The 27245-nt window shown below is 41.5% G+C and overlaps 1 protein-coding gene across 1 annotated transcript in view; it reads right to left on the bottom strand.

The window, feature by feature from the left end:
• cacna1ia (calcium voltage-gated channel subunit alpha1 Ia) overlaps positions 1-3921 on the bottom strand; it is a 109174-nt gene extending 105253 nt beyond the window's left edge. The window contains exon 1 of the mRNA XM_061845985.1: positions 3674-3921. Within this exon, the coding sequence (XP_061701969.1) occupies positions 3674-3921 (248 nt within the window). The remainder of the gene's footprint in view (positions 1-3673) is intronic.
• Positions 3922-27245: the final 23324 nt, after the last annotated feature.

The raw sequence follows: 27245 nt of genomic DNA, 5'->3' as shown, positions 1-27245 counted from the left end.
AAGCCGAAAGGAAAAGAAGAAGAAGAAGTGTCGTTGCAAGACAAAAACATTTTAACCAGCCTCTACAGCACCATTTTCAAGTTCAACTTTCAGAACGTGAAGCTAAAAAAAGTATAAAGAGTGAGACAGGATGATTGTGTTAAGACGGAGCAGGAATGTGAGCGAAAGTGGATGATGTGTCCCAGGTGTGTGCTCCATCCTCAGCACTAGTTAAGACCCAGGCACGGCAACGCCTCAGCCATCCGTCACCATGGAGATAACAAGCTGTCAAGACTGGAGAGGATCATGGGCCACGGCGGCCGGTCACTCACCGCAGGAGCCAATCAAAGAAGACGACAAGAAGAAACCACGTTTGTTACAAAAAAAGAAGAGAAAGGGCAAGAACGACAGAAAAAAGGCCATCCAGGAGGAAATAAATATAATAGCGGTTCAGCTGTACTGATGTTTCATTGGGGAAACATATCAGTCAATACTCGGCTTCTAAATCGCCAGTATAGATTTCCTTCAGGAATGGCTGCACGGCACAAGTAATTGAAGTAAATTTCACTTACATCTTAAAGTGCCCCTATGGAGCAGGAATGATGGACTCATTTACCGCCATCCCGACTTCAAATGTCAGGATTTTACTGGGACAGGATGGTGAGACACCAGCACGTATGATCATTAAATAGTTCCTCACTGTAATACAAAATGAGGCTCTACAAACTGAAAATTTTGCATTAAAAAAAAAAAAAAAATCATCCATGGCGGGTGTGTCAGATGTCTGGATGGGAGAATATGGGTAGATGTAATGTGCACATCAGGTGCGGTTCAGTGGAGAAAAAGGCTTTGTAATGTGTATTAGTGCCTTCCAGCATGTTCTTCAGAAGACCAACATTAGAAACAGTCTTGATTATGATGCAGTGCGGTTCTACAGCGCTGCAAATCACCAGAATCCAACAAACATCGTTAAATTAATACCCCTCCGACATCGCCCGTCAATAGGGAGCGTCATCATCGACGTATACGCTTCACGTTCGTCTGTGCAAGTGTACCCAATGAAGTGTCCTGAAGCGTATTGTGAAGTGCGCTGTGACGAGAACGAATAGTAGCGCGTGACGGCGAGTGTGTGGGGGTTGCAGCATCAGAGGAAGTGCTCCAGGTGCTCTGCTGCAGGCGTGGGTGACTATCATTGGAGACACGTGTTGTGTGCGTGCGTGTGCATGTGTGTGTGTGTGTCACTGAAGTCCTCTCTTAAATGAGTGGTGGACAGATTTATTGATCTGCCAAGAGATGGTGAAAGAGGCCATGATTACCCTCTCGTAAAGACACATTCTGTAACACACACACACAAACACAGTTTACAAAGCTCATTTGATCTTGATAAATGCAAAGTATGATACGCTTAAGTGCGTCTTTATCATTGAGTGTGACATGATGGCCTCAGTGGAAAGTGATGCAACAAACATGCATGCAAACACACGTTAAATTATTTCTAAAGATACAATATCAAACATAGTCCTCAGCAAGACTCTGACCGGTCTGTCTAACATTCACAGCAGGCAGGAGTAACACATCACTATCCAGAGTGTGACGTGTTTTCTTGCTTCCTCAGCTTATTCCAACAGTTACTAAAGCAACAAGCTCAGGCTTGAGAATTTGTCACATTTTTATCTGACTCATGCACACACACACACACCAACACATACACACAAATATTAAATATATACTATTGTTTGAGTTAAATTCTTGAAAACCTCCGTAGCCTCAATCAAGATGTATAACCATTGTTCAGTACAGGCTTGAAGATAAATGCTAAAAAATAATGCAAAGTGAGAACAACGTACAGTATTATTGACTTTTATAGGGCTCAATTTTCGTGGACTGCGGAATCGTGTCGGAGCATAAAAACTACTATATCCTGATTTTCGTGCGAGCGCAAGGTCTGCTGCGTGTTTGCCAATTTGGTAGACTGCTGTTCAACAAGCCATGCTGAAATCATGTCTCGCTCAACTCTTTCCTGTGTATCAAATATCAATACTTTCACCTGAAAAATGGATCCTACTTTGTCTTCCACCTCCACCAACGAGGTTGTGAGCTGGGCTCCATTTTGGCCACTTCCCCAAAAAATTAGGAAGACTAGTTTCAACAAGTCACGTTTGCAACTTACATGAATGTAAGTTCTGAAATATTTGTGATTTTACATGTCCTTGGTAAAACACGCGCAGTACCAACCAGTTTGTGGTCAAAAAGACGATTAATGGCCGCCGAAGGCTGTGCTATTGTTCACACATGATAATGATAACTCTTCTGTCCAGAGCCACTTGAACCAGTGAACAACAAACTGCAGTGAAATCACTAAGGGAAATGAGCTAAAAGAAGCTGTGTGTGTCCTCTTAGATTCCAGTGATGCATGGACACATGCAAAACGCTGCAGCACAGTGCGATCTTTGCGTACCCCTGGTGGCAAAGGAGCATCTTGGGTCCCACCGCCACTGTTAAGCGAGGGCGGTCGGTAAATGCACAACTGATGGTTCGGTGCCACGATGACACAAAAACACACACAAATTAGCATCGGCATGGAAATGGAGGTGTAAAATGGTGACTCTCCAAATATATGCGACATTGGATTGGCGTGGCGTGAGCAACTTCAATTGCTGCCCTTCAACATAAAGCACACCATGTGCAATCAGATAGTGGTTCTTTACCCAGAGTACACGTGTTTGAAAAAGGCAATAATTTGAGAAAAAAATGTGCACGTGCTTAGAATTGCCTCTTGGGTGTAATAGTGTGAATGACAAGGTATACCAGCAGTTTCAGTTCACATCCTTTTGTTCTTGGTCCTGATCAATAATGTAATATATTTGAAGACAGAACTGATATTTGCCTGCTTTTATGTTCTGCGAGTGGTGGGATTCAAGACATATTGAATTGTTTTTTTTTTTGTAATTTATGTACTGCATTGCGATTAATCAATTTTTGATTGAGCAAAATAAAAGGCTTTTAAATTTAAATGCTGTACATTTTGGTAGAGAAAATAGACACTATACATCAGCTACAGTATATACAGATGTCTTGTAAATCCGTTTGGACTGTATGCGGTCGTGAGCATTGAACCAAAGTTCTTTGCTCGTACCTTGGTCATACTATAACTGTCAGTGCTTACACCAGCTTTGATATTGGTAAGTTAAAGTATGTGAAGGAAACAAAGCTAGTGTTTTAAAAATTCCATGTGCCATGTGTAGAAGTTTTGAAGACATTTGTTTGCCGTTTAAATCCCAGCAGAAAAGCCAACCAAATCAGAGTATAGCGTACCAAAGCGAACATTTGATAGAGCAACCGTGCTACTGAGTGGGCTCACTTGTTACATTGTTTCTTAAATGGCTGCTCTAACCCTCCTCTCAGAGAGTTGTGCCGCCCGCTGCACAGGATTTAGGCCTTTCACAAAATTAGAGCGCACAGTGTGCATTATTACATGCTACACGATGCCTGAATTTGAGCATTAGGTGTTCTCTTTTTTTTTTAACACCTACTTAAAATGAGCTCCCAAAACAAGCACCGGAGTCCAATCCAGTTGCTATCCAATATCCAAAACCTTAACCCTGACAAACTGAAAAAATGAGATCCAAACGCACGCTGCCATCATTTCTGACTGCAAAAATAACAACATTTGCCCCAGCGACTGAAAGGATATGGACTGGAAACCATACGGATGCACCAGCTGCGGGGGCAGGTGGTCTGCTTGAGGCAGAAGAAGACCACGGGCGCCAGCTCGGGGTAGGGCACCACAAGCGTGCTCAGGTCACTTCCGATGCTGGCGTCGTCGCCTGGACACGCTTCCTCGATGATGTCATCAGCCTGCGCCGAGCCATACTCCTCGTGATGCCCTGGCACTGCCGGGGAAATGTTCCCCAGCGGCACAGGACACTCCTCGCTCGTCATGGCAACCCAGCTGAGCGCTGAACAGAAGAGATTGGAACAAGGTTAAGGAAATGACATTTTCAGTTGAATGCACATATTGATCAGAGTTGAGAAACTTTTTGTACAACACAAGGTGATGAAAGCAGGGAGTACTTGATTCACGACATTGCAGTCCATTGAAAAGCATGAGATAAAACCTCATAAAAGTTGGAGAGATAACTTGAATCATAAGAGCCAATGAGCTACGAGCAATAATAGTAAATAATGTCAAACACTGGAAAAATCCAAAGGGAACAAATGAAACAAACAAAGAGGAGAAAAAGTTATATGTATCAGGGGAAAAAGGTTTTATTTTACAAGATTTTCTTGCAGATAAAAAAAACAACAACTGTCATTCAAGGGAATAAATAGCTGAGAGAAAGTAAAATATAGCCACAACCAATGCTAACTTTTTTTCTCACAAAATAATGTTTTTTTTTTCTTGTGAAATTACATTATTGAATCACAAACTGTGTATTAGAATTCTTGTAATAGTATGTTATTATTGTCGTAATTAACTACACTGCAAATGATGTTTCAGTAAGGTCCAAAACCTCCTTTGTACTTAATTTAGCGCAATCGCTGCATTCATGTTTTTGCTCCAAAACAGTAGGGGGGAGTCCTGAAGTGTAATTTGCTTTACAGCAAGTGTGGTGAAAACAATTTTTAACAGCAGTAAATGGGCATTTCTTAAACTTCAAAGGTGTGAGCTGCTAAATAAGCGAAGCCAATCAATTTATAGAAAGTACATGTTAAAGGCTTACACAAGTTAAAGTTACTTGAGTAGGGTTGCACATGCCGTCACACTTATCTTTCCTAACAGAGAACATGATGGAATTAGAGATTCCTATGTCGCAACAGAAAATATAAATCCCATATTGCTGCCAAAGAAACCACACAAAGTGATCAATGCATATAATACTAGCAAATAAATATTACAAAAAGGGAAAAAACACAATGAACATAAGAGCGATGAAAATGCTTTTGGATTTTTGCCCCAGCTATCCTCCCAAACATCAAACCAGCGAGTAAAACATGCAAGTCGGACGTAGGAGCTGAAGCCTGAGTGGATGGCAAACTAACATATTGAGCTCGGGAGTCCTCTTGCTTTTTAACTTGTGGCCAAATAAGGCAGCCAGCATGGAGGCAAGCCAAGGCTGGAAACGCACAGACAAATACACATTCACGGACAGAGATGATAGGCGTGCAACTGAGCGTTGGAAGCATTAACTGAGGAATGTTTGGATACGAGTGCGGGATTATTTTAAGATGCGTGAACATGTGTGAATGTTCATCTTCAGTAATTACAACGTACACTGTGGACAAATGTGTGCAAACACGTAGTTGTGTGTTCATGGAAAATGCTAATACTGCTGGAGTGCTACTCAGCGCTGGCGGAGCGAGAGGCTTTGTTTTTATAGGATAATTACATTAAGGGATATTTATTATTATAATGGCCAAATTGGACACGAGTGATGGAATAAGCAGTATGTCATCCTTCTGACAAGACGCTCTTCCAGAAACAACATCAAAAACACAACACAAAATCGAGGCAGAAAAAAACAGGCTTTTGTTTCCCAAAGCATGTCACAGAAACACAAGAAGTAAAGCTTTGCACCAGCATAGAAACATGACTCAGTTTAAAAATCTATTTGTATGTTATATTAATAAGCAATTTTTATTCATAAGAAAAAACTAAATAACATTTGTACATTCATTTTTCATTGAGTTTTTCACAATACAAGCCAATACTCTGCCTAATTTTTCTCTTGAAATGTGGGCAAAAAAATAGCAATACGAATGTGCATCGGTCCATGAGGCCTGAAAATTTTCAGCCACCATCAATTCGCATTGATTTCCTTGCAGTAGAAGGGCTACTTCAAGTGGTTGCTGTTGTTTGTTGGCTTGCCAGTCGCCAATAATTCTCATAGGAGAACACACTCGTAATTTCTGCTTGCATGTTTCACGTTTGCAGGTTATGTGGAGAGCAAATGTTATTAGGTTGTGTTTTTATATAGTGCAATATTGTTGAATGCAATTTTGCCTATGAAAAATCACAAAGCAAATTGTGGTGTTTGTGTGGGGGGTTGGAATGGACTAGTTACATTTCTATTCATCTCAATGGGGAAAGAAGATTTGAGATATGAATGAGTTAATTGCACCATGAAAATACACCGTTAATACACAAAATCAGTGTGTACGTGAATCACTTTTAAGAGTACTGAAGAACTGCGCTGCACGTGGAGCTGACGGTGCCGTAGGAAGAGACGTCGGAGGTGTCTCACGAGAGGAAGTGAACAAAGTACACGGACCTGGTGGCAAATAAATGGATGGACCGCAAAACTCGACCTCGTGGTAGTGGGCTTCAACATCGCACATCCTCAAGACCCCAGACTGCAGGGAGCCCGAGTCCAAAGGGCAACTGGGACAATATCAGAGGAGGCAAACAATGCAAGCTTCTCGCTCTGGCTGAGGAGGCTCGACATGGGGACTGAGAGCAAACAACTATTTTAGCACGGCTAAGACCCAAAAATATTGGTCAAACCACGAACAAACAAAAACATTTTAGAATTCCCGCTAAAACAGGCTGAGCAACACCACTGTGCGTGACACTGATAAATAATTATTCTTAATTCTTTGATCTTAGTGAGCACCATCTTTGAATCTAACCAATTTCAAAGCCCCCAAAAATTAATTTAACTTAAATTTGATCCTCCGATAAGAGCTGAAGAAAATGGATTCTCCTGCCCCCTCCAAAAAAATCCCTTTTGCAATTCTCGCTAAAGCAAATAATGATTTCCATCTAATCAGATTAAGTTTTGAAGGTAATACAATGCAACTACTGCGACTCTGTTATTTGTTAATGCTGCATTGCCACTTGGAATGCGCTCACCTGTTTTGTTTTCTTTTTTTAATGTGTCATGAAGAATTGGAAGACAGAGGAAAATGACTGACACCAAATGAGACGCAGAGCAGCGGAATTTTTCATTCCTCAATGTCGAGTTTCATTGAGAGTTTCGGAAAGGGATTTTCATTATTTAGCAATGTAAAAAGCAAAGAAGTGGGTATGCATTATTTGTGTGCGTGTGTGTGTGTGTGTGTATACGTGTATATGCATGTGTATTTGTTTGCCATTGAGTCCCTCCCCTTTGTGTGAGTTTTCGGACAACGCTGAGCCAAGCAGAGCTGCCATGATTGTGATTGCCACACTAACTTAACACATGGCTGCAACCGCTCTAGAGCTTCACTGTGACACAACACAATAGAATCGGCTCAGAACACACACACGCACACACACACACACACACACACGCACACAGCCTTGTGTGACTGGAGTGAAAAATGAGCAAGAGCATTGAGCATTTCAGAAACAAAGGACACATCCCTGATGAATGGTATAGTACCTTGTGCATGTATAAGTGTGTGTGTGTTTGCGTACCTGGACACACACACATACAAACACACACGCACACAGAGCTTCGTCAGCCACGTCGAACAATTTTTGCATGCGGTGACCTGAAACACAGCAGCTTGGACGCATAGTGCTGAAAGATCAAAATGACACATTGCTCTGTTAGCAAGCCTATCAATAAATTCCACGGGAGAGTATAACGTATTTATAAAGCAGCCACTGACTGAGGAGCCGACCCGAAATGAGTCTCTTGGCTTTTTGACGGCATCATAAAATATCTTTCGGAAATGTGATTAATGTGACTGCCGCCAAATGGAGAACATAATTCCCACTTGGCAACCTAATGGCAAGTATACATAAACATGTTTCTGGTCAGGCGCACTCTGAAATGTAGATCTATGATTTAGGCTGCTTGAATACGGCAATACGTGGGCCTTGACCGTGTAGCGGTCAACTCTGCTAACTTCTGTACAAGCAGCATAGGTTCAGTTCTCACTTCGTGATAGTGTGGATTGTTGTCTGTCTCTGCATGTGTCCTGCAACTGACTGGCAACCAGTTCAGGGTGTCGTCTGCCATTCTCCTAAAGTCAGCTGGGATTGGCCCCAGCTCCCCTCTGTGACCCAGAAGAAGTTACGCAATGTTGAAAAGAAATGCCAGGATGCCATCCACCCACCCAACCCTTCATCCATTTTCAACACCGCTTATCCTGGTTAAGGTCACGGGACACTGGAGCCTCTCCCAACTGACTTCAGGCTCAAGGTGGACTTCACCCTGAACTGGTCGCCAATCAGTCGCAGGGTATGGCAGGATGCCACCCATCCATTTTCTACACCACTTATTCCGTACAGAGTTGCGGAAGGAGGGACTGAATATGGCAAAATATTTGTTTGCTTTTGCTTTGTTCAATAATCTCTAAGGGCTGCCCTGTTTAAAAAAAAAAAAAAAAAGGAACAGTATTAAAAACCTTAAGTCACTGCACAGCAGTAGCTGATAGAACAAAGAACAATGGTGTGGTTTTTTTTAACTACTGTATTTGAACTTGTGTTCAAAATAGGACAAAAAGCGCCCTGTACAATCATAAATGGGTTGTCCATGGAACACACTGTACTTCTGTTTGTCCTCACAGTTATAGACTATAAAAATGTATTCTACAAGCATCACGCTAGTTTAAAATTACAATATTTTCCTGATTGAAAAGCATTTATCAGGGTGTACAATTTGAAGGTCTCTCAGCTGAAGAGTTACATTATCACCAATCACTCGACACGAAATGGTTTGTTAACCTGCTGACGCTCAAGTATTTAGAGACATACAGGTGTCAGACCAATCTTCTGCTTTGTGCTGCTTTCAATGTCGTCAGCCAGAAATTATCTTTGGATGACGGACCATCTGAGAGGCATGTTTAGCTTTAAAAGCCAGATGCTCAATGAGCTAACCTCCTTTGCTGGGCCGTAGAATACAACAAGACGAGCTCTCAAAGCACATTCCTGCATGGAAGGTTAAACAGCAGCACGATCATAAATATTGACATAAATCAACCAACAATTGCGACGGAGTGGAGATGAATAAATTGCGGTCAACGTTATTCTACTCCGGTCCTTTCTGTGGCATGCCTGTTTACAGGATTACAAACGGGCAACTGTGAAACAAATAAAGAGAGAAAAGAGTTTGACTGAGATAAAATAGCAATTCCACTCAGTGGAGCCACAATGAACATCCAGCAATTAAACCGAAAAAAAAATATTACCTGTTTGTTTAATAATGAGCAGGCAAATTCTTGGTTCGTAGGGAATGATGTAAAATGGAAATTACTTGACCATTGGTGATTCTGTGTGGTGGAAACAATTCCGTTTGCACCCAAATGGCAATAAGAGAAAATACATTTTCCTTAAAGAAGCAAAAATAAAAAAACTCTTTGAGCACCTAATTTGTTGTTGCCTATTTGTTTGTCGGCGGACTACTCTTCGGTTCATGGAGGAGCACCTATTGGATGGACCAAACCATACCATTTTTTATTCTTGGGTGATGAAAATTTTACATTTTACATTACATTTTACAACAGCAAAAAGAGACAAAAAAAAAACATTTTGGATCACCATATTTGTGTTTGTTAGCTTGTCAAAAACAAAAGAGACTACCATTTCCATTCATTCGGGGGCAACGGGAAGCATTCATCTGCCACGGAATGGCAAAAACTAACTAAATGGAACAATTTCTCCATTTGCATTATATAACAAAACGTGTGTCAAATATTCATGATATCTTCCACAGGACGGCTCAACCCACCAACAACGCTTTTTTAACGTTTTGCTTAAAATCGCCAAACAACAACACAAGCAACAAAAGCAAGAATAATATTGCTGCATCTGCACATCTTTAGAAGCAGCAGCTGCAAACATTTTCATCCACCCCATCATAAAATTTCACCCAAGTTGGTTCTGTGGTATTCATGTAATCCTGGAGGAATATAAAAACGACATACTTATGGAGAATAAGAATACTTGGAGAATCTGAAATTGTCTTTGCAATCTGTCGCACCAACAAAAAAAGTTTGTCTCTGTTTAAATTTGTCATAACTGAAAGATCTATCCCCCCCCCCCATTGTCTTCTAACCTGAGTAGATAAACTCAATTTAAGGAATTTTAAATTTCCAGTCTCAGTTTCCAATTGTGCTACTTTCTCTGATCGTCTAATACACATTTCCACTATTTTAACTTTTTGTTGTACTCTTTTTCCTTTTGTCGATCAGTGATAAACAGTGAGCCTCTTTTTTTGTCAGAAAACATCTTCAGAGAATAACTGTCAGTGGATTACACCGAGCCAGTGGCCCCATCAACCTAATCTGTTTTAGCGCTGTTAGCAGTAAACAAGCCGCCAAGAATCTAAATTTGCTGTTTGGGTGGATGTCAATCTGCACAGCCTCAAAGCCTACACGGTTGAACGCCGCTACTGATGCTAATACACGGTGCACTGAGCGGACCTCGGTCGTCTAACCACAGAAGATTGACATGGTCCTAAAAGAGTTTTAGAATTACATAATCTTCATATAAAAACTTGAGGTCATTTCCTTAGCAACCAAAATGTTGATACTCACCACATACACCACGCGTTGTGGAAGTATTAGGCCCCCTTGAACTTTTCAACCTTTCGCCACATTTCAGGCATCAAACTTGAAGAAGATTTTAATTTTTTGTCAAGAATCAACATCAAGTGGGACAGAATCATGAAGTGGAATGAAATTTATTGGATATTTTATACTTTTTTTAACAATTAAAAAAAAATGAAAAGTGGGGCGTGCAATATTATTCGGCTCCTTTACTTTCAGTACGGCAAACTCACTCCAGAAGTTCAGTGAGGATCTCTGAATGATCCAATGTTGACTGATGATGATAAATAGAATCTCCTGTGTGCAATCAAGTCTCCGTATAAATGCACCTGCTCTGTGATAGTCTCAGGGTTCTGTTTAAAGTGCCGAGAGCATCATGAAGACCAAGGAACACACCAGGCAGGTCCGAGATACTGTTGTGGAGAATATTAAAAGATTTCCCAAGCTTTCAACATCTCAAGGAGCACTGTGCAAGCAATCATATTGAAATGGAAGGAGTATCAGACCACTGCAAATCTACCAAAACCTGACCATCTCTTTAAACTTTCACCTCGAACTTGGAGAAGACTGATCAGAGATGCAGCCAAGAGGCCCATGATCAGTCTGGATGAACTGCAGAGATCTACAATCAGTCGTACACTGCACAAATCTGGCATGTATGGAAGAGTGGCAAGAAGAAAGCCATTTCTCAAAGATATCCATAAAAAGTTTCATTTAAAGTTTGCCACAAGCCACCTGGGAGAAACACCAAACATGTGGAAGAAGGTGCTCTGGTCAGATGAAACCAAAATCGAACTTTTTGGCCACAATGCAAAAATGATTTGGCGTAAAAGCAACACAGTTCATCACCCTGAATACACCATCCCCACTGTCGAACATGGTGGTGACAGCCTCATGGTTTGGGCCTGCTTTTCGTCAGCAGGGACAGGGAAGATGGTTCAAATTGATGGGAAGATGAATGGAGCCAAATACAGGACAATTCTGGAAGAAAACCTGTTGGAGTCTGCAAAACACCTGAGACGGGGAGAGAGATTTCATATATATATATATATATATTTCATAAAGCCAAATCTACAATGGAATGGTTCACAAATAAACGTATCCAGGTGATAGAATGGCCAAGTCAAAGTCCAGACCTGAATCCAATCGAGAATCTGTGGGCAGAGCTGAAGCCTGCTATTCCCAAACACTCTCCCATCTAACGTCACTGAGCTCGAGCTGTTTTGCAAGGAGGAATGGGCCAGAATTTCCGTCTCTTGATGTGCAAAACTGATAGACATACCCCAAGCGACTTGCAGCTTCAATTGCAGCAAAAGGTGGCGCTACAATGTATTAATTCAAGGGGGCCGAATAATATCGCACGGCCCACTTTTCAGGTTTTTATTTATTATAAAAGTTAAAAATATCTAATAAATTTCATTCCACTTCACGATTGTGTCCCACTTGTTGATTCTTGACAAAATATTTTAATTTTATATCTTTATGTTTGAAGGCTGAAATGTGGCGAAAGGTTGAAAAGTTCAAGGGGGCCGAATACTTTCACAAGGCAATGTAAGTGCAATGGTTTCTCAAATTCAGGAAAATATGGTGGTTTGGAGTCACTCATGTTGGGCCATTTTGATTGCATTTTTTTTAACAACGCTGGGTGTATTTTTTCCCCACTTTGCAGCGACTAGGTGCTTGTCAGAGTTATTCACCAGGTGTGCAGGTGTGAGTCGACTCACACCGGGCTGTAATTTGTCGGCAATTGCCCAGTTCAGTTGCGTTCGGCCGCATCGCTCTGTGTGCTGCGGGGCTTTGAGGAGATCGCTTGCAAACGAAGCAAATGACATTATGTCACACCCCCTGAAGGCTTAATTTGCTTTCTCTAATCAAGTGTGCTATGTTTTGTATTGTTTTTGTATCTGTGTGCCTAAGTGATGCAGAGAGGGGGTGGGGGTGGTACTGCTTCATTCCGGTACGCCATTGACTGATTTATAACAGTGTGCCTCAACTCCCCGGCACAAATCTATAGTGGCAAGAGTGGGGTGGTGCGATAACGTTGCTGATGATTTACTGTCAGACTTCTTGCTGTCACTCTTACACCCTGATAAATGACACACGCTCTCACCGCGGAGAGACCGACAGCCGTCATTCTTGTGGGCGTAGCAAATCAGGGTCAATCATACATGGCCGAGTGCAGCCTGTCAACTTGAGAGCGAGACTCTGTAAAATACCTCTTTTCAGCCCTTAATAAGACAAAATGGCTGCCTTCTTGTTGTCAACGCCGCAGTGGCAGAGGGGGATTGTTTGTTGAATAAAATATGTTAAGGTCATGTTTTGTCAAGAAAAAAAAATGTTCAGACAGCAATGATTGGAAATAAACATTCAGGTACCTCAGCCAGCTTGCATCAAATATTAAGGTGCTTGATCTGATGTTAGGAATAAAAATATGACGGAACATGAAACAGCGGTCACGATGTTCCACAATGTCAGACAAGCAAAATTGTGGTTGTGAAAAAATTGAGCTTCCCAACCTTTTTGACCACAGAGACCAATTAGTATGAATTAAATCTGTGATTAACCCAACTACAATACACATTTAAGAGTCCATATACAGCTGTAAAAAGCATCCTAAAAATAAATCCATAAATAATACAACACAGATGAATTAATATTAACCCATCATCAATGCAAGGACTTTGGCACAGAATTCCTTCAAATTTGACGACAGATAAAAACTGACCTCAACTTCTTGAATCGGTTTTGCTAAAAAACATGCAGTAATTCCTGCATAGAGTGTTTCAAGGATCATTTTAAGTTCTTTGATTGAACGTTTTAGTCAATAAAAGCGGAGACTTATGCTGACTGATCAATAAGGAATACTGTATTGGACAAAAAAAAAAAAAGTGTTACCAAGGCAACCAGTGCAGGGGAGCACTTTTGGGAGACATTATGATTTAGTTTCACTCACCTCGACGTTTCTCCTCCTTATTTCCAACAGGCCTCAATTTGTGCATTCCAAAGCTACCAATTCCTTTGCTGATACCTAAAAGCTTCGTTGCAAGGATGGCGTTAACTCTACTCCACATGCTTAAATGGGAAGTAGATGGGGACAAGGAGTGCAGGGTGAATTACTGTACAGTATGTGACAAAAGATCTCTTTTTCATGGGCTGAATGTGGGGAAAATGGGGAGCACATCTGTCAGCACTTCTTATCTTTTCTGCTGTCTTTTTTTGCCAGCTCTTCCTCCACATTTGCTGTCTTTACAGTAGTTTTGGCAGAAAACTGTTATCCCAAGTTTGGAAACTTTGAAAGGAAGCAATTTGTGTGTGTGTGTGTGTGTGTCTGTGTGCATGAGAGTGTGAGATTTCTCTGCCGTGAGTTCTCTTTTGCTGCAAATATCCTGCTCTGCAATTTTACATCAAGGTGTGCGAATGTCCACTATGAGCATATTCATGAGGACATGCTCTTTGCGAGTGATTTGCATCGACAGTAAATCCGCCCATTTTGGTACAAACGGGAAACATGAGGAAAAACACTAACGCCAAAAACAGGTGAAGACAAAACAGAGAGAGAAAGTTGATCATCCAAAAGATGGAGAGAGAAAAGGCAGTCATTGAGAATGACAAAAATGAAAAGAGATATGAAAAGTGAAGGACAATGGACACAAACGACAGGAAAGAGAAAGTGGCACAGGGACAGGAAAGAGATGTTATCTGTAAGAAAAATAGCAGCGAGATGAAAAGAGTCATCTTGGGATGATCATATACAAACTCTGGCCACATCCTGCATAATCTAATGATGTAGAGTATATGACAAATCTGTTTATTATTGCGGTTGTAGCTTGCAGTGGTGTAAAACTGGTTCGGAATGAGATGCATATCAAATATATTCACTTCCTCCAAGAGTGCAGATCATTCCACTCAGCTTTTAATACGACGCAGACAACTTCTACACTGCATAAATAGCTTTGATTGTGTCAATCAAAACAGAGCATTATTATCTTCGGAGCTCTTTTCGTGCATCTTATTAGATCGTGCAGGTGTACCTAATGAATTGTCGGATGCACATGGGCTGAATCGTTATCCGCCACTTTGGCTTCCGTCTCTTCACATCTCTTAAAGCTCAAAGGAATCCTCCCTAATTACCTCATTTGCACAAACCTGCTCATTGTGCGGGAGAGAAGGGGAGGAAGGGTCAGCGCTTCACCTGCGCATTGGGAGGCTGGGAGGGAGATTTCGACAAGGGTCCACTCGCTACTTCTTCATGGGTAAAAAAAAAACAAAAAAACACTGCAGCATTTAGTGTCTAATCCAGATTATATTGTAATTCAGGTGTTTACAAGCATTGTTTCGGGGGAAAAAAATGGAGTTATGGCTACATTTACACAAGCCCAAAATAACAAGTGCATGAGTGTAGGGAAGTGAATTATTTCAGCTGCTCCGAACATTTTCTCTGCCCTACTGGCACTTTTTTTTTCTTCAATCACACCCCCTAAAAGAAAATTGAGAAATATATAGATTTTTACCTTCTAACTCAGATTTGCAGCTATTGCAAAGGGTCCCAAAACTTTTTCTATGGGATTGCTCTACAAGCAAATGATGTTTTGGGTCTCTGAACAGAGCTTTGAGAATTCTGGCTGAGGTTCAGACTTTCTGTTCAAGGTATGCATTAGAAATCAGGTTAAGGGGGTGGGAGGGATTGAACCAAAAGGTTCAGCCTTAGTTTCCAAATTCATTTTAAAATTTTCTGCACCCATGTGGAAAAATATGATACGATGATGCCAGTGACCCTAATCTTTAGTTTGTTGGCCAAAATTTCCAAACCTCGGTTCGGTTCTGACCAGAGCCACATCCCAATTATAAGAGGGTGAGCACACTTTCACTTATTTCTTTTTACTTGCCGTCCTATAATTAGTTTTTATTTTGTTCTTTTTTTTTTTTTTTCCCAATTCAATGGGATTTTTGCACATACCACCATGACTCTCCCATCTATTGCCGACATTATGGTTTACCCTGCTCGAGTTTGGCTAACTGGCACAGCCGAACATTCATCATGGAGTAATAAGTCAAGTATGAGTGATCTGAAAAAGGGCAGTTTTCAGTTATTCTAAAAGCAACACAAACAATGCAGTGAACATTGTTGTGTTCCAATGTGACTGTCGTCATGCAAATTCAATGGCATTCTAAGCACCCGCAGATTTCTCAGCGGTAAAGTCACTCAAATACATGCACGGGTCCGTCCCAAAACCTGCTTTCCTGGACACTGCAGTTCATCAGAACTTTAAATTAAATGCAGAAAAAGACTCCAGGAACTAAAAATGAACTCTACATTTGGATTACCGTATTTTTCACACTATAAGGCGCACTGAAAAGCCTTTAATTTTCTCAAAAGCCAACGGTGCGCCTTTTAATCAGGTGTGCTTTATATACGGATCAATATTGAGATCGGCTCCATCTAATGGATGCATAACGTAACCCCAGCCTCTACCATAGCATCTATTCTATATGCGCCTTATAATGTGGTGTGCCTTATATATGAAAAACGTTTTGAAATAGGCCATTCATTGAAGGTGCACCTTATAATGTGGTGCACCTTACAGTGCGGAAAATACGGTACCAAGATCTGACAGTCACCTTTATTAAGGTAAGTCAGAGAAAGGCTATCCAGAATGTTAGGCATCCGTACACTTACGGAGCCCCTTTCGTTGTACACGTAGGTCACAGTAATACTATTAGAAACAGTTTTTAAATGATCTTGGTCTCATGTTTTATTAAATAAAATTTTAAAAATCAATTATGACTGTGTAGATTTTTTTAATATACACTGTCGTTACTTGCTGATTTTAAAGCTAGAGGACATCTAACATATGTAGAGTATGTACAAACATAAATTGTATCGCTGTCTTCCGATAGAATAAGCAACAGAAGCATATGAATGATGCAAATGCCTTTGTTGTTGATTCTCCAGGCTTCTAAAAGGCTAACTAACTCTACAATTCTGGACATAACCTGCATGGAAGACTGATGTTCTCATGCATTGTTTTGCTCCAAATATTTCCCTTCTTGGTATGATGTAAAATAATTGGTATCCTTGTAAAAATAGCCAAACCAAACAACAAAACTGCCATATGCAAATGATCCTCCTTAGTCTATCCCATTTTCTTTTTCAAAACTGACCAAATTGAAGCAATTATTTGCTCGGTTTCTCCTCCCTGCTCCCTTTCACCAGCCTGTAGGTAGAATGATGCAAGCCCCCCACCTTCATTTTCCCCATTACTCTCCACACCCACCTTCAGCTTTGTCTTCCCCATCATTTCCTCCCCATCTCCTGCCATCCTCCCCTCTCTTCCTCCTGCCGTTTACATCCTCCTTTCCTCTCCCTTCCGTCCCGTCCTCACAGAGTGCTGTGTCAGGTCTTTTCACCCTCAGCCGTGTGAAATGAGATTGGAAAATGGCTCTCGGAGCATTTGAGGCTCGCCTGCGCAAACCCCCCTGCACACAGCGCAAACTCAACACACACGCACATACACGCAGTAAAGAGAGGCCGCTCGTAAATATAAAAGATTGTGATGCCGCTTCATAGCATACTCACATATCAAGGGAAGGAGAGTGGGTCAGGGATTATCGCAAGAGGGAAAACGGTGAAATAGAAGAAAATAAAACACAGATGGGTGATCAAGTGGAACAAAACATGAGCTAAAAGGAAAGGTTTCACTTGAAATTCACTATTCGTCGAGTTTGTGCTTTCCCCAGTGAGTGTGAGAGACAGTGAGGGGACTGAGTACCAAATGCCCATCAAGTTCCAAAGGAGGGTATCCAATTTATACAAAACACACACAAATAAAAACAAAAAGCGATCCTAACTTTGTCACTCAACAGGGAATTTATATATGAATTTCCTCCATTTCTTTAACCATCTCTAACTGGTGGGCGCCCGAATACGTTTGTCCAATGTGCAGAGAAGCCAAACATCCCCGGAACAATCAAGAAATACAATTTATTGAGTCCCGCGGATTTCAATTCTTGCCCTGGGGTTTGTATGTTATTCGAAGGTTGGCAAATCAATAAATATCCACAAAAACAGGAGCCAATTAAAAGCTAAAAAGGCTTTTGAAACAAACAAAAAAAAAAACTTTCAGCCAATATTGCGAACATCATAACATAAATAGATAGCTAGAGGTTAGAAGATGACTGATAGTCAGTTACACAAGTAATATGGTGAGGACCTTTGACCCGTGTGCTGCTTGCATGCAGAGCATTTAGCTCAGGGGTATCAAAGTCATTTTTTCATGGGTCACATTGTTGGTACAGCTTTCCTCAGAAGGCAGTTACGACTGTGACAATGATACCAACGTTTATTCCTTCATCATAGTAATTATTTATACACGTCAAATATTTGAACTACTTTTGAAATCATAAGTTAGAAGAATATTCTGTTCAAGTATTGTATTGATGATTTGAATATTTTGTACAGATTTTAGCAAGATTCGTGGAAGTTGACACAAATAATTTGCTTTCCCAGGACACATAAAACGATATGCCGGGAAGTATGTGGCTCCCGGGCCTCGCGTTTCACACCTATGCTTAAGGTTAAAGGTAAATTTAGCGTACGAAGACATTTCGAGTACTAGCTGTGTGGTTGCTGCACACTTCCAGTCATCGTTAATGTGAATAAATATAAAACACAAACATTACAATTACGCGTAAATAACGCTACGGCTCAAGCTAAAGATCCACATCATTAGCTTTCTTTGCAAAATGCAATCAATCAATGTTTTGTGCTTTTATTCTCATCATTTTGCCATCATAAAACCCTCCTAGATTTGCATGACTGTTTTTTAATTGAAGTTTGGTTAGCGTGCTAATATTGGTGGGGTCACGCCGGTGTTAATGCGGCATGCAGGTGGTATGGAGATTATCCCATCAGCGACAAATTGACTTTAATGCTCCTATTTGCACCCAAATACCCCCACCAACAAGCACATACAACTAAATTATTTAGAGTTGCTCTTCCCTTCCTCGGCTCTTCATTATTTAGAAGATTACAGATTTTTTTTTTTTTTTTTGCTTTTATTTCCCGTCGCTCTGCAGTGCCCTTCATCTTGGCAAGCTAATTTTACTGATTGATGATGATTTTTTTGTTGTTCTTTTATTACAAAGAATCAAAATTTCTCTTAATGGTCCTGTCCCTCTATCAAAACGCTTTGCTTCATTGATCCCTGGGGATGATACGAACCTTGTAGTTATTTATTATTATGATCTGGGCTCCACCTGCTCCAGCTTGCAAGTTGACAAAGCCAAAATCCTTTCTGTAATTGACGCGTTCACATTCTTCAGGTATTCACCCAGATGAATCATCCTTGTCCCACTTGCCGGGTGCGCATTACGTAACTTCAGCAGAAGAAAGGTTGGCGTGGATGAAGGGTGCCTTTCCATTGCAAAACAAATTGAAATGAATCAATACAACTGACAGAAGCAAAAGCATTTTCCCAGCAATGTCCAGTTCACTGTCAAGCAACAAACAAATGAATGCGATGGGAAGTGACAACTACACACATCTGCAGCAGTTTCTGTAAGTTTGCGGTCTATTGCTTTATTCCCGACAGAAAACTATTACAGTCAACTGTGCGCTATAAAGTACTGAAAGAAGACAAAAGGGGAAAGGAAAGAGGGTGGCAGATTGGAAAAGATGTGATAGGGAATGCAAAGATATTGTGACAGCGGGCCAAGAGGCAGTTCTACACTGTCAGGCATCGGTTCCCTCAGGGGCGCTTAAATGCATTATGGCTGTCCACTGGGAAGCACTGAAGTCATTAGCTGTACTTTTGCTGCGGGACAAAAATAGTCAGGATTGCGTGGAACTGAGGGTTTACCACATGAATATGCATAGATATTTCTAAACAAACATAACATCACTCTTCTGATATAATTTTTTTTTTTTTTTTTTGCTAAAATCATGTCCACATGATCCTGGCCACTTCATCTTGAGTCATGTGCATCCTCTGTTGGACAGAACATGCATTTCTAGCCTTGAAATAAAATTTTAATCATTGTTTGGTTCAGTTTTAGGAGTTTTCTGATTATCAATTATGAAATTGAGTAAAATCCAAAAATCAGCAGAGTCAGTGTTGGTTAGTTTTGTGCCCTGAAAAAGAGGAACATGCTAGCTAAGGCCAACATCAAGTCCCACACTATGGCGCAAACTCGTCAAATACATCCATCAGTCCATCCATCCATTTTCTTAGCTGCTTATCCTCACGAGGGTCACGGGAGTGCTGGAGCCTATCCCAGCTTTCAACAGGCAGGATCCAGGGTACAGTCTGAACTGGTTTCCAGACAATTGCAGCACCAAATACATATGAAAAAGAAAAAGAAAGAGATACTTGGTGTAACAGGTATGGAAACCACTCATGTATTTTCTATTTATTTTTTACCATTGAGTCGTGTTCAGCCGCATCACTCGGTATGTGGTGGGGCACGCAATTTTGCGCCCGCTGTTTGGGATCTTACCAACACAGGCCCAATAACTAAAATATTGTCCATGTTTCATTAAAAATGTATACTACAAAAATTTGTCCTCTGCAGTGGTTTGTCAGGGGTATTCTGTATGTAAGTGGTTTTTGCATATTATATTTGCAATGTGATTTGTCCTGAACCAAGCAAAAAAAGATTGCTTTAGAATACAGCAGAAAAAATGTGGAATGGGAATAAATAGCGGGGAAAAATATACAAGGTCTTTGGCATGAACTCACTGTTGGCGCACGATCAAAAGCACATGATCTTTTTGTTACTTATTTATCATCTACATATTGTCTCAGCAAGCATTCAAGGCTTTTGTCAGTCTGGCGTATGAGAGTGTGTGCTCTGCATATCTTCTAAGTAATCCATGGATGACTGTAGGCAAAACAGAATCCTAAATTCAATTACCTCAAACTTGGCACAGAAAACTGTCGAGCAATGACCTTACATAAATGTCAAACTAAATTTATGCAGTTTTATTTTACATAATATTGAAATTTCCCAGAAGAGCAAATTCATCACGGCGCCCTTTTGTCAACGAGCCAGTGGAGGATAAGTGGACAAAACGTCCACTTTGTAAACATCTGATCTTGATGTTTTTCCTAATCACATTCTTTTGCACGATAGTGACCACAGTCGGAACCAGTAACGCTACGCAGCTGCCACAAGAACTCAGACTTTAACATTAAATATTAATTGAACAATTACCTTGTTGTGCATACTCTTGGGGCGTCTGTTAAATAAAACATAAAATGCCTCGACGCGGTGGTTCCTAAATTTAAAATGGATTAGTTGCATTATAGAAGGTGCGTTTTGTAACCTCAAACACTCCACCTCTAGAGACCCTAGATACTTTCTTTTTACAAAATAGATAGGTGCAAACACACACGTGCACACACACACACACACACACATTCATCTTCCGTTCATCCTCATGCTGGAGCCTATCCCAGCCATGTTCGGGCTTTATATACAATTTTATTAAAAATGGAAAAGACAGAGGGCCCCATTTCTACAGTGGACTCCCAGAATGTTGATTTACCACAATTGGAAATATTTGGAAACATTTAGTCAGACTGATGCCATCATTTTAACTCCCCCCAAAAAAGTGTGGTGTTAAAGATATAAGTAAGATTATTCAAATCAACTTTCATGTCAGTGCAAAAAAAACTGTTTTAAAATTAACCCATGCATGGGCATGGTGGCAATTTTTTTGCCTTTTTGAGATAAAAGTCTGGTAACAGGCCACAATCAAGGAAATAACTTTTTCATTTATGGCCAAGTTATATGATAACTTTACTAATTTATAATCTCGTTCCAAAAATGGCACATGAATTTTCTCGAGTTGTGGATTTTGCAACTGCATTGCCTTCATATTACATGTCCAAGTCAATCAAGCACCAAACTGTTTGAGTTGTGGGGGGCATTCTAACATTCATTCATCGATTTTCCGAGCTGCTTATCCTCAGATGAGTCATGTAAAATAAATTAAAAAAAAAATCAATTGCCTTTGTTTTAAACTGGCAGTAAGAAGGCCCCAAAAATTGGCACGTAAACTTAACACACCACAGAGAAGAGTAACGTTAACAAGCATGCCAAATTTGAATGCATTAAAAGATGGTAGGCAATTAGGTTTAAAAACTTGAATAAAAATAAGCTCTCAGACACTCTGGGCGTGTCAAAATGGTTGCGTGAAAGGAATCAAACATACTGAGGGTGTCACATCTTAATCTAAATTCACGTAGAAGGTTTAATGTCAAAATTTTATGTTTTGTTTTTGGGGGGGGTAATAATCATAAATACAAGTACACGTCAACTTACCGTCATTGTTGGCAACATAATGTCACAACTGAACGCGGCACTTGATGACATTGGGATGTTAGGGGGGAGCTCGGATAGTTAAGACACTAGTATCGAGTCACCCAGAAGTCATGTTGTCTCTGTAAATTTCAGAAAATATTATGCGCACTCCAGAGTTGGGTGGGGACACTTTTTTTTTTAATTTACTCATCTTTTGGGATCTTAAATAAATATCGCTGAGCTGTTAATAGAAAGCATCCAGTGAAGATGCATTTTATGGGTGTACCCATCGTTAGCATGCTAACTGTAAACTGGAGTGGTAAATGAGCCTTGGTAATGGAAGCTAAGCAAAGCTAACACTCAACAGCTGTCGAATGAAATGACTTCACTTTGTGTTTATATAGTGGAGGGGGGAACTTGGACTAGAAAGTACACGACCTACCCCACCCCCGTGATGTCACAGGGCTGCGTTTTAGCCACGCCCAGAATATCAGGGCCATTCAATTGCTGAAAAAATGCTTAACCTATATCGCAACAATTCCCCACGATATTGTTGTATCTTATCTTCAAATATACCGAATATATTTAGAAACAAAAAAATCTTCTTAGGGTCCCTTTAAATAGTGTCCTGCGACAGGTAAATTGGAGCCACAGCAACTACCAAAGTTTTGCTGCCTTCCATTCTACCTTCAGCCACTAATTGGTCTTTTCATTGTTTATCGAGCTACATTCATAGCTGAAGCTTGGCAAGATGAATTTGCAAGATTGCAGCGCTGTAGTCACAACAGCTCCATCTGCCACTATCAGCATCTGCTCTTGCCTGCAGCTGTCGGAGCACCATTCTGAGAAAATTCGTCAAAAGAGGCGCCCACAAGTAATCACAAGAGAAGTTGTTGAATTTGCTAAATGCGCACACTCACCCACACGTAATTCAGCATGGAGGTCTCTCACCGTCCCCAAAGAACGGGGCTAAAAAAGCCCTTGAAGCTCTCCAAAGGGACATGTTAGTCCTCCATATGTCACGCCGCTCTTTGGCATATGAGGCATCATGGTGGCAGTGAAAACACGCACATACTGTACATCTGTAATGACGTGCACCTTACATGACAAATATTAAATCTGACTGGTGTGTTTGTAACTTGTGTGTTCATATCGCCATGGGAGACTCACCGCGCACACACTTATTCATGAGGCGTCTCAGTCAGCAAAGGGTGAAGGCGTGCGAAGTGTACACAAACACCATCGCCGAGTGCCAAAATGAAAAGCAGACCCAATTATCAAAGTGATGATTCACCCGCTGATCTTCAAAGAGCACAACGTCTCATTCCTCTTCCTTTTCCCATCTTGTGCTCTCAAATCATCTGCTGCCTCTACCTCACAATCTGTCTGCTTTGTCCCTCGCTTATAGAATGATTTGCTATTTGAGTCTTGGTAGCTCTTCTATAAGCTTCCGTCAGACGGAGGTAATACTGCAGCCAGCAATTGTTTGTTTATTCAGTCGCGAGGTGCTATACTGAATCGAAGGATGTCATTATTGTCTTGTCTGCATGAGTCAGTCGTTTGTTGTTCTCAGTCTCTCCTTGGATCTTTTTCTTCTTTTAAAGATGGATTTCCAACAAGCGTGGTAGTAGGCACGGCGCCATTAAAGAGCTCTTCAACGCCCAACGTGTCATTCCACTCCCTTCAGAGATGCGGCGTTGATATAGACCAGGGGTGTCAAAGTAATTTTTGTCGCGGGCCACATTGTATTCACGGTTTCCCTCGGAGGGCCGTTATGACTCTGAAACCATAAAAAAACTTGAATCACTTCCTCATATTTACACACAAAATTTAAGCCCAAGTGTCATCCTTATTAACATTCTAAAATAGATATTGTAATGAAAAATACATATACCATTATTCACTTCAATGTCTATATGAAAAAATAAATATGAGCGGCGAGCACGTCATCCGTGTGCCAAGTTGCGGAAGTGTCATTCGACATTCAAGTGGTCGCCATATTGGCTGCATCTCCTGCCCGTGACATCACCCCGGACATTCGCCATTGAAAACACGCTGTATCCCCTACTATGGGAGATGAACAGGCCCCATCTGACACAGAAGCTCTTTTCGAAGAAGAGTACATCTCACAACCGAGTGAAGTGACTGGGACAATATTACCCTATTGTTTTGAGCCATATTTAGATGATATGCGGATCACGGCCAACCCACTTCCCCGCCCGATCCACCTGCACGCAGCAGTGATAAAAACAATGACGCCCACGAGCGACGACGCCGCAGCCAAACCGCCTCCCCATCAGATCCACTTCCGCAGCAGAGATGGCGGCCCGGCTCCGCGATGAGCCACCCCAGCCAACAAGGCCTTGTCGACAAGGCCAGTGGCGATCTACAAGGCCTGCGCAGGCAGTCCTTTAGTGGCTGCTGGACGGAAGCCTTCCGATGTGCACATCGACACATTTATCACCCCTGATTTACGGATTACGCCCCCCCCCCGCCCCAACTATTGTTTTTTTTTTTAGTAGCTGTATACACACCTACCTGTCATTTGGAACCCACCAAGCTCTCGCCGTTTGCACCCATGCAATCCATTTTTCACGACGAACCGGATCTTTTGGAAAAGTATGAAAGCGAATCCATCCTCCTGAGTGTTCAAGCAATATGCAGCAATACAACAAGCCGGGATTTTGGCTAACACGAAGGAACAACGAGCTACCCTCCAGCAGGTAAAACTTGTATAAACAGACGAGGCCGCTTGAGTGCGTGACTGCCCTGTACGTCACTTCCTGCTTCTTCTCGAAAACAAATCCCTCGAGAGGATTTTCATGGCGGGAGTTACAAAAAGCCATATATTTCAAATTCATGTTTTGTGGTGAAAAAACAGCTGGGTCCATGCCGGCTGCCATTTTTTTTCATCAATAACATACTAAAAATCAAGCTTTTCATGACAGTGGACCTTTAGGAACTATTCTTGGAATTAGAAGGGACATGGGTTTTTCAAGAATTGTTCATGTTTGGTAACACTTAAATGATTGTAATTTGTCAATGTTACCATTTTTGACCATTTTAAATTTTGGTATAGATTTTCACGAATATTCAAGAATCATGGAAGTTCACACACGTGATTTGCCTACGTGGGCCACATAAAATCTTGTGCCAGGGCAGATTTGGGCCTTGCGTTTGACACCTGCGATATAGATCAACATCCTCCGTCCGTCGGAGGTGGGGTCCACCACTCAGTACTGCTACGAAGCGGACCCTGTGCAGCCATTGCCAACAGTGAGAAGTTGTCATTGTACCGTCGAAGCAGTTCTGCATCTCCTTTTGATCCCCATCCAACAATTACCACGGAAACCTTTATTTATGAACGCTTCAATGTTCAAGCTATTCCATTTACGTACCACAAAGCAAGCAAAAATATTGCCGGATAGTCGAGCCTTATCGCAGTGTGTGAATGTTGCCTTTATTTTCCGGTTTTGCGAGCACCATACGGGTCCTAGAAAAGCGGACGATCGTGGTAAGAGGGCGACGTTCACTCTGGAGTTAAATGATACTATTTGTGAGGAATATGTAAATGGGGCACGCATTGCTGAGTTCGCTCACAAGTCCACAATTGCCACTATTTTGAGGGGAGGGGGTAAAGCTTTTTTTTTTTTTTTTTTTTCTCCTGCTGACATGGCCAAACGAGTGAAGTACAGCAGTTTATCGTTTGGATAACCACCGAAAAGCTAGCGAATGATTTCTGAGACATTTGCGAGAAGCCGAGGCAACGACTGATTTATTGTCAAGAGAAGCAGCAGCAATAAGTCAGGGTCATCTGAATTTCATTTTTATTCTCCGTGATTGTAGCAACCTTGGTTGTTAAATAAAGTTGAAGGGTTTTGGGATTTTAGAGAAACAGGTTACATTCTTTGGGTAGATGTTGGCACGGCAGCTGGATGGTTTTTTTTTAATATATAGTACTGTGTACTGTATATATACGATATAGCTATTGTGTTCAAAGTGTGCAAACTAGGGACTTGTTGAGCCTGGAAACTCATGTTTACATGATTTCTTATTGGAAAATGCTGCTCAGTTTACAAACCCCATTCAAGAACCAATTGAGTTAGTAAATTGAGGTTCCACTCTTAATGATCATTGGAAAAAATCTATATCACAGTTTATGACAGTCACTATAATCCCTCAAGGGGAAATTCAACTCACACCCGGCTGTATATTTATGCTGCAGAAGCACTCGGAGAACCCGATCACACACATGCTAGCGAGATGAGGACCCTGACTCTCCCCTCCATTATTTTTAGATGAAGCCATTTCTCGACTGGGCGCCATTAATAATCATTTAGTTATTTAATGGTTTATGCGCCTATAACGAAGCATATAAATTATATTTAATGGTCTATGTGCTCGCTTTTTGCTTCACTGTGGGTGTGTTGTCGGGCAAGACACTTGTTTATCCGACATCAGTTTGAATATTTATGCTGATGATGATGATGTTGGGTTCATATTCATATCGCATCGTTGTATCAAATCTCTTGATTGGAGCTGCAGTTAATATTGGCACGTATCATCTCACTGGCGCGAGCCACATCCAAATTGGGCCACTTGGGGAGCAAAACAAGCAAAACAAACCGCAATTGTGTCTCTTGAACTCCCTGTTGAAGTATAAAGACAATGAGGTACATTTTCCCACTTCGAGGGTCCAAAGTTCGTTTGGGCAGATGTCTGTCTTCAGCATGGGCAAAAGGGGACCGCTAATGGCAAAGAGGAAAAGTGGAATGATTTAGTTTGACTGCTTCGTACATTATAAACAATACTATCCATCCATCCATCCATTTTCTACCGCTTCTCCGGGTTGGGTTGCATTGGAAGTCGCTTCAGCAGGGGTACCCAGACTTCCCTTTCCCCAGCCACTTCTTCCGGAGGGATCCTGAGGCGTTCCCAGGCCAGCCAAAAGACAGTCTCTCCAGCGTATCCTGGATCATCCCCAGGGTCTCTTTCTGGTGGGACATGCCTGGAAAACCTCACCAGGGAGGCGTCTGGGAGCCATCCGGATCAGGTGCCCCAGCCACCTCATCTGCCTCCTCTCCATGGGGAGGAGCAGCGGCTTGACACTCATCCTCCCGGATGACCGAGCTACTCACCCTATCTCTAAGGGAGAGGCCGGACACCCTGCGGAGGAAACTCATTTTGGCCGCTTGTATCCGGAATCTTGTTCTTTCGGTCACAACCCACAGCTCGTGCACATAGGTGAGGGTAGAAACGTAGATCACCAGATAGCTAGAAATTCTGTCTTTAAAAGTTGTGAACAAAATCAGTTACAAAGGGCAGCCTTGGCGGAGTCCAGCTCTCACCGGAAACGAGTCAGACTTATTGCCAGACCAAACTCAGACAGTACAGGGTCCGAACAACCCGTATCAGGGGGCTTGGTACCCCATAATTTGAAGAACCCCCCCACAATATTCCCAGAGGGACACAGTTAAACACCT

Source organism: Syngnathoides biaculeatus, chromosome 16 (assembly GCF_019802595.1).
Source record: "Syngnathoides biaculeatus isolate LvHL_M chromosome 16, ASM1980259v1, whole genome shotgun sequence".
NCBI lineage: Eukaryota > Metazoa > Chordata > Actinopteri > Syngnathiformes > Syngnathidae > Syngnathoides > Syngnathoides biaculeatus.
Note: the sequence above shows the minus strand (reverse complement) of the source record. Positions and strands in the feature narration are given on the sequence as shown.